Source organism: Sphaerodactylus townsendi, linkage group LG12 (genome assembly GCF_021028975.2).
Source record: "Sphaerodactylus townsendi isolate TG3544 linkage group LG12, MPM_Stown_v2.3, whole genome shotgun sequence".
NCBI classification, from domain to species: Eukaryota; Metazoa; Chordata; class Lepidosauria; order Squamata; family Sphaerodactylidae; genus Sphaerodactylus; species Sphaerodactylus townsendi.
Window position 1 is genome coordinate 50,621,887 of NC_059436.1, and position 17,176 is coordinate 50,639,062.

General features: G+C 47.4%; 1 protein-coding gene across 1 annotated transcript; it reads left to right on the plus strand.

The window, feature by feature from the left end:
- Nucleotides 1–98: 98 nt before the first annotated feature.
- On the plus strand, nucleotides 99–12,335 carry CIZ1 (CDKN1A interacting zinc finger protein 1). Its single transcript, XM_048512169.1, has 6 exons — nucleotides 99–299; nucleotides 379–540; nucleotides 1,687–1,872; nucleotides 3,939–4,008; nucleotides 8,342–8,463; nucleotides 11,598–12,335. Exons 1-6 carry the CDS (start codon nucleotides 99–101, stop codon nucleotides 12,135–12,137), a joined length of 1,281 nt encoding a protein of 426 aa, XP_048368126.1. The 3' UTR covers nucleotides 12,138–12,335.
- The last annotated feature ends 4,841 nt before the right edge of the window (nucleotides 12,336–17,176 follow it).

A 17,176-nucleotide genomic window follows, 5' to 3' on the forward strand; every position in this document is an offset into this window, starting at 1 on the left:
CTGCCTCGTCCCAGCTGTCGGCTCCCCTGATCAGGCTCAGCTGAAACCGGGCAAGCCCGGCTGGGCTCAGAGCCCCGCCCCCTCAGTCTCTCGGCCTGATGCGCGTGCGTCGACGGATCGTCGATCGCCCAGTTGAAGTGCTGGTGGGTCGATGTATCGACACGGCGTCCGGTCCAGGTGTTGGGGAATCGCCGTGTCGGGGCAGCGGCGTCCCATCGGGCGGGGCGGCGGCGGCTCGGCTCGGTGGCGCGTCGCCTCTTACCGGCCGCGAACGGGGCCCTCACGTGGCTGCCACCCAAGTCCGGGCGCCATGTTGGGGCTCGCATCCGGACACTTTAAAAAGACAACTTTTATCAAAAGCAGTGACAAGCCTTGAAGAAATACCATCTCCTCTTCTACCTCCCCCCCCCCCCCGCCCTCCTCCAGCTTGCCAAGCGCTCCCTCCGGCCCTTTTGCACTGTCTGCAGCCGCCATTTTAAAACCCCGCGCAAGTTTGTGGAGCACATGAAGTCTTCCGAGCACAAGCAAAAGGCCAAGGAGGTAATGGCTACCAGCCACCAGTGGTGCAGTGGTCTGGCGGGAGGGCAGGATGACAGAGGCATTCCTCCCATTGGGCAAAGTGGGCAGTTGCCCAGGGCGCCACCTTGTGGGGGGCGCCAAAAATGCATGTGGTTTTTTTTTTTAATTTGCAGTGTTTTTTCTGTTTTTGGCCTGCACGGGGCACAGTTCTTAGGCTAGCAGCACCAAAATTGCAGGGATTTTTCAGGAGACTATCCTAATGATATCACCCAGGTTTGGTGAGGTTTGGTTTAGGGAGTCCAAAGTTATGGACTCCCATAGGGAGTGACCCCATCCCCCATTGTTTCCAATGGGAGCTAATAGGAGATGGGGGCTACACCTTTGAGGGTCCATAACTTTGGATCCCCTGAACCAAACTTCACCAAACCTGTGTGGTATCTCATCAGTAGGGACTCATTAAGATACTCTGAAATTTTGGTGCTGCTAGCTTAACAATTGCACCCCTGACAGCAGCCACCCCCCAAATTTCCCCAGATTCTTCTTTTAAACCCACCCCCTTTGACATGGATTTAAAGGGAGAATCTGAGGTCCTCAGTTTAAACATTGAAAGTGATGCTGTTTCAGGGTGGGGGAGAATCCATCCCAAAACAGCATCATTTTCAATGTTGTTTAAACTGGGGACCCCGGATTCTCCCTTTAAGGTGGATTTAAAAGGAGAATCTGGGGTCCCCAGTTTAAACAACATTGAAAGTGATGCTGTGTTGTTGTTTTTTGGTGGGGGGAGACGCACTGGGGGTGGGGTTATGCAATGCATGGGGTGGGGCCAAGCAACCCGTGGGGGGCACCCGGAGGACGTTTTGTCCCTGGGCTCCACTTCCCTCATACTTATCTGGGGGGAGGGGAAGGACCCCTTTGGGTCAGCACACCAGAATCCCAGTGAATAGATGTGGGAATTGGGCCTACAGTCATTTGGTTACAGGAAATATAAGGCAGTGCTTGAGAAAGAGACTGACCCATGTTGGGAAATGGGCCATGTGAGAGAGAGAGAGAGCGAGAGCGAGAGAGAGAGAGAGAGAGAGAGAGAGAGAGAGAACACACGAAAGAAACGTGTCACCCAGATGGACTTCCTGATCTTCATCTGAGTTCCTTCTTGTTGTGTCTGGCCAGGTGAGGTTGGGCGAGAAGGAGCAGAGTGGGCCAGAGGACTCTGAGGAACTTATAACGGTAGATGCGGTTGGCTGTTTCGAGGATGATGATGACGAAGAGGATGAGGACGAGGACGAGGAAGAAGTCGAAGGGGAGGAAGACTCTGAGGTGGGAAGGCTGGATGGTGAAGATCCTCTCGGCAGGCAGGTATGTAGTTTCAAAGCTGTGGCTGGGCATAAAAATCTGCAGGTGCAGGAATACTCAGAAAGGCAGCGTGGTGTAATGGGTAGAGTGCCGGGCTCAGAGGCGTTCCTCCCATTGGGCAAAGTGGGCAGTTGCCCAGGGCACCCCCTTGTCGGGGGCGCAAAAACTGCAGGTTCGTTTGTGGGATTTTTTGCATTTTCAGTGTTTTTCTGTTTTTGGCCTGCAGACGGGCAGTGTTTAGGCTTGCAGCAACAACATTTCAGGGATGTTTCGGGAGACTCTCTTGATTCTACTACCCAGGTTTGCTGAGGTTTGGTTCAGGGAGTCCAAAGTTATGGACTCCCAAAGGGGGTGCCCCATCCCCCATTGTTTCCAATGGGAGCTAATAGGAGATGGGGCTACACCTTTGACGGTCCATAACTTTGGACACCCTGAACCAAACTTCACCAAACCTGGGTAGTATCATCAGTAGGGTCTCACGAAGATACTCTGAAAATTTGGTGCTGCTAGCTTAACAATTGCACTCCTGACAACAGGCACCCCCCAGATTCTCCTTTTAAATCCCCCCCCCCCTTTGGGGATGGATTTAAAGGGAGAATCTGAGGTCCCCAAACATTGAAAGTGATGCTGTTTCAGGGTGGGGGAGAATCAACCCCAAAATAGCATCACTTTCAATGTTGTTTAAACTGGGGACCCCGGATTCTCCATTTAAGGTGGATTTAAAAGGAGAATCTGGGCTCCCTAGTTTAAACACCAATGAAAATGATGCTGTTTGGGGGTGGATTCCAGCATCGTTTTGAAGGTGATGCTGTTTCCCCCAATTGGGAGAACTGGACAACACCATAAAACTTTTTCATAGCAGTAATAAAACATTTTGAAAGCATTTTGAAAATGTTTTCAAAAAAAATTATTTCTGCTGTGTGGCATGGCCTATTGCTGTGTTCAGATTTGTGGGTTTATTTATTTATTTATTTATTTATGCTTCAAATTTCTATCCCGCCCCATCCCCGAAGGGTTGGGGCATGTTCTATAATGTGATGGTGACTTTAAAACAACCTGGTGTAAAAAATCATTGTTTGGTCGCAGTGGGGGAGGGCGGCTGCCCATGGGGGAGCGGCAAACTCCAGTTTGCCTAGATACGCCACTATGAGTAGCTACAAGGCGGCGAGAGGGGGGGTGCGCGTTGCACTGGGCACGTGCCTGGGGGCATCAAACCCAGGTTTTGCCCAGGGCTCCAGTTTGCCTAGTTACGCCACTGGCCGGGAAACACAGCTTGAGATCCACACTCTGTCACACACTCTTACAGCCCAACCTACCTTGCAGGGTTGTTGTGATAATATGGAGGAGAAAAGAAGGATGCCGCCGCATCGGGGATGTTACCAGACTGACTGTAAGGAATCAGCAAGGTCCAGTCCAAAAGCAACCTTAATAGTTCTTTATTGAGCTGGCTTTCATGATTGTCTACAGGCAATGCAGATTCTTAAACCCCCCCCCCCCCTTGTCGGGCAGCCGTTTTTACGGGCCTCTATTCCCGCCAAGAGCTGAACATAAACAATTAACATTTCCCACCTAGCAAACCAAAAGCAGTTTCACACTGGGCTATATCACACAGACGGGAAGCAAGGTTAAGCAAGTGATAACAGACGTACTGGGCAGTCAGCCCAACGCAGCGAAGGAATCTCCTCCAAGGCCAAACTACCAACTATAACAAAGTCACAACCTTACACTGACCCGTGGTGGGACAGTGTCATGATGCTGCCATGGGGGGGCATTTGCTTTTGACTTATCACTTCTAGCCGTGGCCTTGGAGTCTTGCCTGCTTGTCAGAGACACCAGGCTGAACAATGTGAACTGTTTGCTTCTCATGTGGGGTGGGGGCAGAAAATCCCCCCCCCCCGGGGCGGGGGCAGGGGGCACGCGCCGGCAGGTTGTGCCCTGGGCGCAATTCCCTCTCCCTCTGCCCCTGAGTGAAACTGAGTACTCTCCTTTCCTCAGCTGTGGGCCAATGCGTTCTGTGATGCCAGGACAAAAATTTGGAGACTGATTTTCTTGTCTTTCCTCCTGCACAGGTTGGGCTAAAGGAGGTATCCTTGGACGACGCTGAAGAACATGAGAAGTACTGTCCCGATACCGTCTATGGTAAGAAAACAAGTCTGGTTGAATCTTGCAATTATGTTCCGGTTCTGTCTCTCCATCCGCCTCTCCCGATCCACCTATTTCCCTCTTTTTCCATTGTAACAGAATCCCAGCAATCTGTGACCGCTTCCAAAATACATAGGCCGGCAGTGCTAGAGAAAGAGAACAGTACACAGCAAAAGTGGGGAGGTTGGCTTCCTCCTCTCCCAAGAGGTCACTTTGAAGGGCATTCATGGAGACCAGCGGTCTGCAACCTGCGGCTCTCCAGATGTTCATGGACTACAATTCCTATCAGGGGCTGATGGGGATTGTAGTCCATGAACATCTGGAGAGCTGCAGGTGCAGACCCCTGCCCATGATAATTTTTAAACAATGGACTCTTCATATTCAAGAGCAGCATACCTTTGAAAAGCAGTTTCTCGTTACAAACAGAGATGGCAATTGCTTTCATTTTGTATGAGGCTAGCAACAATTGGAAGAGGCCTAGATCAGTGGTTCTCAACCTGGGGGTCGCGACCCCTTTGGGGGTCAAACAACCCTTTCACAGGGGTCGCCTAAGACTCTCTGCATCAGTGTTCTCCATCTGTAACATGGATAAATGTTAGGGTTGGGGGTCACTACAACATGAGGAACTGTATTAAAGGGCCACGGCATTAGGAAGGTTGAGAACTCTGGCCTAGATTGTGTGGACTTTTTTGTCTCACCCAGGAAGATGCATCCTTTTTAAGAGATGAAATTTAAAACAAATCTTGCCCCAGTTCTTAATGTCTTCTGGGAAGACTAGGCTTTGATTATTTTATTTGTTTATTCCATTTCTACTTCGCCCTTTCCCGATTCATTGGGCTCAGGGTGGCTTCCTGAAAATATTGTTACTGTCAAGGCAAGGCTGGTGGCTATTTGTTTATATCTTATATCTGGACCTTGGGGAAAGTAAGGATGTTTGTTGGGAGTACACGGTTGGACTCTCAACTCCTGAAAGGGCTCATGGACATAGTGGATCAAGAAGAAGAAGAAGAGTTTGGATTTATATCCCCCCTTTCTTTCCTGCAGGAGACTCAAAGGAGCTTACAATCTCCTTGCCCTTCCCCCCTCACAACAAACACTCTGTGAGGTGGGCGGGGCTGAGAGAGCTACAAGAAGCTGTGACTAGCCCAAGGTCACCCAGCTGGCGTGTGTGGGAGTATACAGGCTAATCTGGATTCCCCAGATAAGCCTCCACAGCTCAGGCAGCAGAGCTGGGAATCAAACCCGGTTCCTCCAGATTAGATACACGAGCTCTTAACTTCCTACGCCACTGCTGCTCTCACATTTGAGAGAGACAAATGTGAAATTATTACTAAATCAACAGTGGGGAGTCAAATGCAGGTCGGAAGATGGTGGCCACAGAGGTGGAATGCTGCTCTTTGCTCTTTTCTTAATCAGATAAGAACCTCTTCATATCTATCTTTTAGCCGCCCTTTTATTTCTAACTGCTTTGAACTGATCGTAAAGGTGGTTTACAGCTTCTATTAAAGGACTGAAGCTACATTTTGTAAAGACGGAGAAAAACTGTCTTTACATCTACTACAATCTGCTCTGAGAAAGCAATTACAGCTGCGTAAAGCTCTCTGCTGTTTTCCTCTTTCTCTCATACTCCCCCCCCCTCCCTGGGAGTTAATTGGCATGCTATAATTCACGCAAGTGAACAGCTTACATTTCCAAAAATGACTAAAAGAAAAGACAGAACACATTGAGCCCAGAACAACAGCAACCAAATTTAAAACAATCCAAATCGGATGCCTTTTTAGCAAGGCAACCCCTTAGGAGCAGCAGTGACATAGTGGTTAAGAGCAGGTGTGCTCTAATCTGAAGGAATCGAGTTTGATTCCCTGCTCTGCTGCTTGAGCTGTGGAGGCTTATCTGGGGAATTCAGATTAGCCTGTACACTCCAACACATGCCAGCTGGGTGACCTTGGGCTAGTCACAGCTTCTCGGAGCTCTCTCACAGCCCCACCTACCTCACAGGGTGTTTGTTGTGAGGGGGGAAGGGCAAGGAGATTGTAAGCCCCTTTGAGTCTCCAACAGGAGAGAAAGGCGGGATATAAATCCAACTCTTCTTCTTCCTCTTCTTCTTCCTCTTCCTCTTCGGCTTTCCCATTTGTAACAGATTCCCTACTCTTGAAAATACAGAAGCAGAGGACACAGAAGATTCCAGTGGCCCACCAGATGCCTTGGGGAGCTCCCGTGCAGGATGTCAAAGCAATGGCCTTCTGCTGCTGCTGCTCCCGAGCACCTGGTCTGCTCAGGCATTTGCAATCTCAGATCGAGGAGGATCAAGATTGGTAGCCAGAGATCGACTTCTCCTCCCTAAATCTGTCCATAAATTATTTACAGAATTGTATAGGCTGCTTTCCAGCTAAGGGGAAAGGGTCCTGATCCGTGGAACGCACCAAATTTTAGTGACCCCCTAGGCAAACAGAGAATGTGATTTCCTTCCCCACTAACCGCAACCTTCCCGGCACACTTGAGTGCAGGGGCCAGAGTTCCCAGTCTGTGAAAGTCCCGTTCACACAAAATACACCTTTGTTGAAACGTCCTGTGATTTCCCCTATTACTGTGCTGCCTTGGCTTTTTCAGAATGCTGTTAAGACTATGCACAATGCCAGATTCCCTGATAACTGTCATTTTATTACTATTCCTGTTTTGCATGCTATTCTGCTCGTCGGTCGTTAAAATGAATATTCTATTCTGTGACTTCTCCTCCCCAGCACCATTCTAGTTTTTGTGTGCTGCTGTCTCTTTGAAACATTTTCAACAAAAAAAAAAGCCATAATGGAGACTGAAAAGTCAATACATTATGTTGTGGTTTATGCTGATGCCGCTGCAGCCTGCCCCCCCCCCCGCCCCCCCATTCTATCATCCCACCTTCCTCCATTTAGAGGCAGATGGAAGAGTGATTCATACTGTGCGGGTGCGTGTTTTGCTTACCTGCCGGTGTCGTTGTGGTTTGCCTCCCGTTTCATAGGATCGTGTGTCTTCTGTACTTTTCCACCTCTCCTTTTTATTATTTACTAGCGGGCCCAGCCACGCGTTGCTGTGGCAATTGTCCTTCTCATCACAGTCCGCAACCCACACAGATGTCCATGCAGGTCCAATGATCCGCAGCATAGCCTTTTGGGGTGATCAAATGGAATCCTTCTTTCCCTTTTCAGTGCACATCGTTATATGGTGCTGTCTTGTTTTTTTAGTATAAGGTAACCCTTCCCATTCCATAACGGAACTGTCCAGAGTGCGAATCCCGCTGTCCATGAGGCTGGTTGACACGCACAGTCCTGGCTTGGGTAAGGCAGAACTGGGGCAAGCAGGCTATCCCAGTCAGGCAGCAGAGGCAGGGTGGTGAGTTGCTCAGATCGAGGCCAGCTCCCTGGGTTCTTAAAGGGTCATGTGCAAAAGAAGCAGAGCCAGTAGTGTTGGTTCGCCCCCACCCCATGGATTTTCTTAGAAGGAAAAGGCAAACTCCAGCTCGCTTTTAGTAAAAGAGAGCTGTGGCGAATATGGGTGAGGAAGTGGGTAAGTGGTGGTTGGATGTGAGGGAGGGCAGAGTGAGGTGTGTGAGGATGAGCTGGATGTCTATTGTGTGGTAGCAGTGGGTGAGGCACAGAGAGTGAAAGTTACCTGCATGTGTGTGGGGGGGGACCCCACTTGACGCCTCACACGGCAAAGTGTGTATGTGTTTCACTTCCACTCGTATTACCTACCAGTATTACCTATTTACTGTTTTCAATGCTCATCTCTGCCCATCTGCACAAACATTCTAAGCCCTCAGGCCACAGACAGACAGGCTGCACGGACATTCTAAGGGTGACAGTTAAACACAGCCAGCTTCATAGCCTGGTGTGCCAGGAAAAAGACGTTTTACCTGGCTCAGGTATGGACTTTCGGCGATTTGAAGGTCCCATTACCTGCCCGCAACAGGGAGGAACGTCATGTGAAAATTTGGGGGCGATCCGTCCAGCCGTTTCGGCGTTAGGGAGTGACTAACAAAGTCACTGTTTGCTTTTTATATATATAGATTTCTGTTTGCTTTGTACCATCTTCTGTTCCAGCTGCTAGATCGATGGCTGTTTTTTTTTCCTCCCACCCACGCAACTAGACTGTATCACACTGACCAAGACACTCTTTGTTATAGCACTTTCCTAATATTTAACAAAAGCTCTACCGTCCTCTATTTTTAAAGCAAACCCACAACACACCCTCCTCCCTTCCCGTAGTCTGTTTATGTGAGATTTTATTTAGCTTCAGTTTCAGTTTGGTTCAACGTGATCTGTGACTTCCCTTCCCCTCCCTCGTTTCACAGGCCCGGATTTTCTGGTCCCGGTGGCAGGTTTCCTCTGCAGGTTGTGTCGCGCCTTCTTCCATAGCAACTCGGCTGCCCGGCTCACACACTGCAAGTCCCTGATGCATTTTGAGAACTTTCAGGTTAGACCCTTCCACCTTTAGCTTTTCTCATTCCTGTGACTGTCTGCTCCGCCAACGTAACAGCTCTTCCCCCGTTTGTCCTCTGTGGCTGTCAACTTCCATCTGACGTGTGCTTTGCGCTTCTCTTAATAGTTCTTGATAGATTGCTTGTTTTCCTGCTGGCTGATGTCCTTCAGTGTCTCTGACTTTTCCGTTCATTCGGCGGCTAGCTGAGTCTCTTGAGGAGGAATTGCATCTTCTGTATCACGCACATGCTTTCAGTGTAGCACAAATTCTTTTTTGTTGTGTATTCGTCACGTGTGTTCTTCCCTATCTCCAGTAATAATAATAATAATAATAATAATAATAATAATAATAATAATAATTATTATATTTATATTTATTTATTTATTTTTGGGATTTCTATACCGCCCAATCCCCAAAAGGCTCTTAGTTATTATTATTATTGTACACATAACAACACAGCACGTCTGGAATTCATCTCTGACTATCGAGTCCTTCCCAAGGACCTGGGATATTAGAGGTATTTGCGTAGAATATGTGCAGTTCCTAGAAGTGCTGCTTTCTGCAGCATGTGAACTGATGTTCTGTCCACGTTTAGGCTTTCCAGATGTTTTTCAAAATTTCTTGGGATTCCTCCTAGAGCACCGACTACTAGTGGGATTACTGTTGTTCTTTTTTGCCACAATCGTTCAACTTCAATTTGTAGGCCCTTGTATTTTGTGATCTTTTCCAGCTCTTTGTCCTCTACCCTGCTGTCAACTGGCACAGCAACATCTATGATCCAAACATGTTTTTTCTCTACCACTGTTATGTCTGGGGTGTTGTGTGCCAGGTGTCTGTCTGTCTGTATTCTAAAGTCCCAGAGTATTTTTGCTTCTTCATTTTCTGTGGTCTTCTCTGGCTTGTGCTCGTACCAGGTCTTGCTACAGGGCAGGCGCCCCATCCCGAAGGGGCTCTGGGGGTGTACTTCATAAAATATCATACATAAAACTTCATAAAATATTAGCTAGAGGAGCGAATCAAAATTATAATTAACATCTACACTCCACCACTCTTAAAATCCATTTAAACAGCAGTTATTTCTTAGTGCAGGCATCCCACGAAACCCTTACTTAAAACCTAAACCCTCCCAGAGGAGAGGGGGGGAAACAGTGGGTCCTGGTGATGTTAAGGGCCCCTACATAGCAGAAAGGAATAAAGGGGGCACATCAGCGGCTGATCTCTCCAAAGGCCCGGCGGAACAACTCAGTCTTACAGGCCCTGCGGAAATCGCCTAGATCCCGCAGGGCCCGGACAGCTGGAGGAAGAGTGTTCCACCAGGCCGGGGCCAGAGCCGTAAAGGCCCTGGCCCACGTGGAGGCCGGCCGTATCATTGAGGGGCCGGGGACCTCCAGTAGATTGGCCTCTGCTGAACGTAGAGGCCGAATTGGGACATATGGGGTAAGAAGCTCAGGACTGGTTATGTGGGCATTAACCCATTTTCTCCAGCAAGGTTAGCAAGGTGGAGATAGTATCTGGTCCAGGATTTTATGGCTTTATGGTCAGTGGTGGGATTCAGATAATTTAACAACCGGTTCCAATGGTGGGATTCAAGTCATTTAACAACTGGTTGTTTACAAGCACCCTTTTAACAACCGGTTGTGCCGAAGTGGTGCAAACCGGCTGAATCCCACCACTGCTTATGGTCCACCACTCTACCTGCTACACCACAAAAGCTGTCGCTCTTCCCCCATTATGTTCAGCATTGTTGAAGACTGGGTATTGTCGGCTTCTCCTCTTCTTTGGCTTTCCAGAGAGGACGTGGTCCTTTTCCAGGAGTGGAGGGAGGGTCTCCTGATAAAGCCTTACTCTTCTCACTGGCTCCAAAGGCGGGCCAATGCAAATCTTTCAGAACTGTATCATCCTCCTAGGACAGTGGTGGCGAACCTATGGCACAGGTGCCAGAGGTGGCACTCAGAGCCCTTTCTGTGGGCACACGTTCACAGAGTTCATCATGTGATTTTTCTACGCCCCCCCCCCCCCACATTTAGGCTAGCCTGGGGATGATCCTTTACCTGGGAGTAAGCTCGGTTGCTGGCAATGGGGCTTGCTTCTGAGTAAACCCTCCTAGGGTCGTGATTCACCCATTCGAAGCATTGCATGGTTGCTTCACCAAGCTTACTCCCGAGTAACGTGCGCCTTGGGGCCAACTGTTTTTTTCTAAACTAAAACCTCAGTATTCAGGTTAAATTGCCATGTTGGCCCTTTGCGATAAGTAAGTGGGTTTTGGGTTGCAATTTGGGCACTCGGTCTCAAAAAGGTTCGCCATCACTGTCCTAGGAGGGCCCCGCCCCATTCTAATCAGAGTCCATCTAGTCCAGCACTCTGCTACTCGCAGTGGCCCACCAGGTGCCTTTGGGAGCTCACATGCAGGAGGTGAAAGCAAGGGCCTTCTGCTGCTGCTCCTCCTGAGCACCTAGTCTGCTAAGGCATTTGCAATCTGAGATCAAGGAGGATCAAATCTGTCCAAGCCCTTTTTAAAGCTATCCAGGTTAGTGGCCATCACCACCTCCTGTGGCAGCATATTCCAAACACCAATCAGATGTGGCGTGAAGAAGTGTTTCCTTTTATTAGTCCTCATTCTTCCCCCCAGCATTTTCAATGGATGCCCCCTGGTTCTAGTATTGTGAGAAAGAGAGAAAAATTTCTCTCTGTCAACATTTTCTACCCCATGCATAATTTTATAGACTTCAATCATATCCCCCCTCAGACGTCTCCTCTCCAAACGAAAGAGTCCCAAACGCTGCAGCCTCTCCTCATAAGGAAGGCGCTCCAATCCTTCAACCATCCTCGTTGCCCTTCTCTGCACTTTTTCTATCTCTTCGATATCCTTTTTGAGATGTGGCGACCAGAACTGAACACAGTACTCCAAGTGCGGTCGCACCACGGCTTTATATAAGGGCATGACAATCCTTGCTGTTTTATTATCAACTCCTTTCCTAATTATCCCCAGCATAGAGTATCACCAGCTGCTTGCTGGTTCGAACGCTGGGAGGCCCACTACCCTCTCTGTGCAAGTCTTAAAAGTTAGCAGCGTCTCTCTTCCAAGTGGCCAATAACCCCACGTTGTGGTTTTTTTCCTCCACTTGCAGAGGTACAAAACCACCAGGCTGCAGTCCGCTGCCCTGCACACGGATCCTTGGCAGGGGCTGGCTGAGGATCGCCAGACTCCTCCTGCAGCTGGCAAGGAGAAACCAGAGGTGGAAAAAGAGGTCGCGGCGTTGTCAGCCGCCAGCAAGGAAGCTTGCAAACCTCCCGAAGAGGAGGACCGACCTTTGACCCCGAGGAACAGCTCGGCAGCTCTTCAGACTGATGACGCAGCTGGAGCCTTGCTCATAGAGGATGCGGAGGATGACCGGAATGATTTTTCCACCCTGAGCGACCACTCGTCACTGGGGGATGCCGTTGCGGTGATGGGGGAACCCGTGGGACTGTGCGTGCAGAACAACCAGCTGAGTGGCGAAAGCACCCACGAGAGGAGCCCGGGCCAAGTGGCAGCAGATGAAGTAGATCCCACAGCAAATGAGACGTCGGCCGGCAGAGACTTGCCAGAGCAAGTTGACCCTTCCTCCCTGGCCAAAGGGGAGACCTCAGCTGGACGCAGGCGTTCGACTCGGCATCGAGCCAGATAAAGTAGCCTTAATAGGAGAGCTTCTCCCCTTTTGTGTAGATTTTCGGAGAAAGGTTTATTTTTTCCCCTATCTTTGAGTCTTCTACTTTTAGAGAAAGGTATGCTATGATTTTACTGCAGTTTTTATTCTAAAAAAAAATTAAAAGGAAAAAAAAAATCAACGGCTTTCATGTGCTTCATATGAGCTGCTCTTCAGTGTGTGTTTCAATTCAGTTAATTCCTATGGAGCAGACAGAGTTAAGAACATAAGACCAAGCCAGCTGGATCAGACCAGAGTCCATCTAGTCCAGCACTCTGCTACTCGCAGTGGCCCACCAGGTGCCTTTGGGAGCTCACAGGCAGGATGTGAAAGCAAGGGCCTTCTGCTGCTGCTGCTGCTGCTCCCGAGCACCTGGTCTGCTAAGGCATTTGCAATCTGAGATCAAGGCAGATCAAGATTGGTAGCCATAGATCGACTTCTCCTCCATAAATCTGTCCAAGCCCTTTTTAAAGCTATCCAGGTTAGTGGCCATCACCACCTCCTGTGGCAGCATATTCCAAACACCAATCACGCGTTGCGTGAAGAAGTGTTTCCTTTTATGGTAAACTATGCTCCCTTGGCTGATTTAAAATATCCAGGAACTGATCTCAGTCTTAGCTGAACCCACTTCCTGGCCGTTTCTGCATGGCCAGTTGAGCGGGGGTGTATTGGGATAGTTCATGCCAATGCACCCCTGGGACCGTTCGCATGGCTGGGAGTGCAGCCGACGGGGCAGCCTTCACTGCTTCCAAATGGCTCTTACCTCCTGTCACCTTCCGTCGTGTTGTGGAGGCCAGGGGACACGCCCCCACGGCCAGAGTGATGGCTCTGTGGTTGGAGGCCAGGAGGTGTGTCCCCTGGCCTCCACAACGCAACGGAAGGCAACAGGAGGTAAGAGCCGTCTTGGGTCGGTGAGGGGAAAACGCCGCCTTCCACCTGCTGCCGTTCGGCCCTGCTGTGCGAACAGCGCCCCAGGGACAGTGTTTTTACCGTCCCTAGGGTGTTGTTATTGGGCTTGTCACAGCTTTTCAGAACTCTCGGTCCCACCTACCTCACAGGGTGTTTGTTGTGAGGGGGGAAGGGCAAGGACACTGTAAGCCCCTTTGAGTCTCCTACAGGAGAGAAAGGGGGGATATAAATCCAAACTCTTCTTCTTCACCTGCTCTGAATATTCTGAAAGTACTGCAGATTGGTTAGTAAGCCTGGCATGGAAGACTTGAATCAAAACACATTTAGCATACTTTAACCTTTTGAAATTGCACTGAATTTTTTACTGTTTTTCAATAATAGCAATTCCAAGGAACACCATACAAAATCATCCAATAGGGTTTATAGGAAATTACAACCAGCGGCCATGCTGTCATATCTTCCCTCCCCATCACCACATTCTTTTAAAGCCATAAGCCCATAAACAGATACCTCTTTGTATTGTCAAAGGCTTTCACAGCTGGACTCAACTGGTTATTGTGGGCTTTCCGGGCTGTGTGGTCGTGGTCTGGTAGATCTTGTTCCTAACCTGCATCTGTGGCTGGCATCTGTGGCTGGCATCTTCAGTGGCGTAGTGGCTAAGAGCAGGTGCATTCTGATCTGGAGGAACCGGGTTTGATTCCCAGCTCTGCCGCTCGAGTTGTGGAGGGTTATCTGGGGAATTCAGATTAGCCTGTGCACTCCCACACACGCCAGCTGGGTGACCTTGGGCTAGTCACAGCTTTTCGGAGCTCTCTCAGCCCCACCCACCTCACAGGGTGTTTGTTGTGAGGGGGGAAGGGCAAGGAGATTGTAAGCCCCTTTGAGTCTCCTACAGGAGAGAAAGGGGGATATAAATCCAAACTACTACTCCTCTTTATCACAGAGAGAAGTCTGTTACACACTGTGTCTAATGATACTTCTTTGATGTATTCTCCAGGTGATAAAAGTTTAAAATACACTTTCATAGAAAACTGTTTTCTAAACCAGACTAAGCTGGAGCCGTCCATCTGATATTCATTATCCCAGATGCTATTTTTTCGATCCATCCTAATCCATCTTCAGGCGTGAAAAGCTGCTCTTCCATCCTTTCAATCCTAAATCATGATTGTTTAGGCCCCTGATTGCTGAGACGTACTCTGGGCACCAACCCTAAAAATTCATTTCAGTTACCTTTGTAATTTGCCAGTGAATTTCTCCCCCAGAAATCATTTTAGATGAGCCTTTGATGTTTTTGTTGATATACTGTAGGTAGTATGTAGATAGGGATCTAGCCATCCACTTCCAGTGCCTACCAGTTTATATTTACACACAAGGCCGCATGTTTTTGTGCTTTGAGGAAGGAAAATACACAAATCCCCACTGGCATCTTTTTGAGAAGCAAGGCTTGTAATATCAGCTTCCTTCTGGCAGTTTTTTCTTTTGGCTAAACTTTTTTATTATTAAGACTTTAAAAATATACACACAAAGATGGGGAAAAAAAACACACAAAGATCGTGTAGTCAGGGAAAGGGAATGCTTTTGTCTGCATTGAGTAGGACTACATTTCAAACATTACTACTTGCTCTCCAGTTACAATTATAAATTCTTCATTACATCTTTCTCTATTTTCTTATTCTATTCCTCAAATCCACAAATCATCAATTCATTTTTTCCAGTTTTACACAAAAACTGTATGGAGTTTCCAATTACCGTGTTTCCCCGAATATAAGACAGTGTCTTATATTATATTAAGACAGTGTCTTATATAAGACAGTGTCTTATATTATATTAAGACAGTGTCTTATATTATATTAAGACAGTGTCTTATATTATATTAAGACAGTGTCTTATGTAAGACAGTGTCTTATATTAATTTTTGCTCCCAAAGATGCGCTATGTCTTATTTTCAGGGGATGTCTTATTTTTCTGTGTTCTGTTTGTCGGGCATGCTTCCAAACAAAAACTTTGCTACGTCTTACTTTTGGGGGATGCCTTATATTTCGCACTTCAGCAAAACCTCTGCTATGTCTTATTTTCTGGGGATGTCTTATATTCAGGGAAACAGGGTATTCCAAGAACTTAAATAAGTTCTTGCATCAAAGTTTAGCCATCGCCAACAACATACAAGCCATTCTCCTGTTGCATGTATAAATGAAGTTGTCCTTTTCTTCTTGCTGCTGCTGTCATATATAAAAACAAATTTCCACTTTTTTTTACTATTGTTCTTTTGCACAATTCACATCTGGCAAACTTCTTTTGGGGTAGGAAACATACTGGCTACTGTACTGTCGAAGGCTTTCACAGCCGGATTCAACTGGTTGTTGTGGGTTTTCCAAGCTGTGTGGCCGTGGTCTGGTAGATCTTGTTCCATCAAGGTTTACTGGATTTTTCCAAACTAGGATTTCGAACCCACAACAACCATACTGGCTATTCATCTTAGCTAGGGTCCCCGACCTTTTTGAGCCAGTAGGTACCTCAGGAATTCGGGCACAGCCAAAAAAATGGCTGTCATAAGAGGCACAGCTAGACACAAAATGCTGCAGCAGCTTATCTTTCAGTTACACAGTGAAGATCCCTGTGGTGTGGTGGTAGCCGCTGCCAATGTCATGTTTTTAAAAATCTGCAAAGCCAGAAGCGTTGCTGGGCAAATGTTGTCCACCATCTAAAAACACCTGCTGGGTGCCAGAAAATCTGCCAGCGGCTACCATTGGGAACCTTGATCTTTGACCTTGTTTTTAAGCAGTGTACAAAATTATTGTACTCTTAACGTGAAGGTGTGATGCATCTTGGTCAGAAGGGCTAGGATCAGTGGTGGGATCCAAAAGTTTTAGTAACAGGTTCCCATGGTGGTGGGATTCAAACAGTGGCGTAGCCCCAATGTTAGAGGATGGGTGGGGCACGATGGGGGCGTGGTCAGGCATTCCAGGGGCGGGGCATTAATAATTTCTCTGTTACTGTATAAATCTCTTACTGTAAAAAAAAAGTTCCTAATTTCCAGCTGGTATCTTTCTGTCCATAATTTAAACTCATTATAGCAAGTCCTATCGTCTACTGCCAACAGAAACGACGACTTCTCCTCTAATTGACTGCCTGTCAAATACTTAATACTTTCAAATACTTAATTTTGTTTCTAGAAATCAAAAGAAGGATACTTTCCTTAAACAAGGAACTTTACCATATTTCTAAAACATGTTTTTAAAACAGCCCAACAGGGAGAATTATCCCATTTTCTACCCTCACTAACCAGCCACATAGGCAACAACAGGACTTTATGATTTTTGGACCTAATGGAATTTCTAACGGAAAAGCAGACCCAATTAGTAACCCCCTCTCGGCACACAGAAATAATTAGTAACCCACTCTCGGGAACTGGTGAGAACCTGCTGGATCCCACCTCTGGCTAGGATGCCTATATTTGGATCACTGTATCATTGATGAAGGCTTTCACGGCCAGAATCAATTGGCTGTTGTGGGCTTTCCCGGCTAACGTTAAGAGCAAAAACCACCAGACCAAACCACATAGCCCAAAAAAACCACAACAGTCCATTGTCACGGTTAAAAAGCCAATATTTTTTTCTTCATATTTTTCTCCAGATTTTGGGGAGGAGGGATTGGACAGGAGGTTGAAAGTATGACTACATATCATATCAGCTGGTTTTAAACATGCTAATTCCAATGTACCGTATATACTCGTGTATAAGTCGACCCGCATATAAGTCGAGGCACCAAATTTTACCACAAAAAACTGGGAAAACTTATTGACTCGCATATAAGTCGAGGGTGGGAAATGCAGCATCAATTGAGGCATCAGTAGATTAAATGTTTTTGAATATGTATTTCAAAGAAAAACAGTAAACTGGCTCTGTAAGTGGAAAAGAGGGTCAACAAGAACAATATGGTATCAACAATAACTTTAAAAGTACAAAAACCTTAGCTCAACCAGCAACCAAGCTAAAACACAAGAGTTAAAATCTTTCAAAACTGGATTCCTCCTCCTCATCATCTGTATGTCCAAATGTAACCCAACTTAGATTTTAAGAGGGATATTATCAGAAATGAAAAATCTACTATTA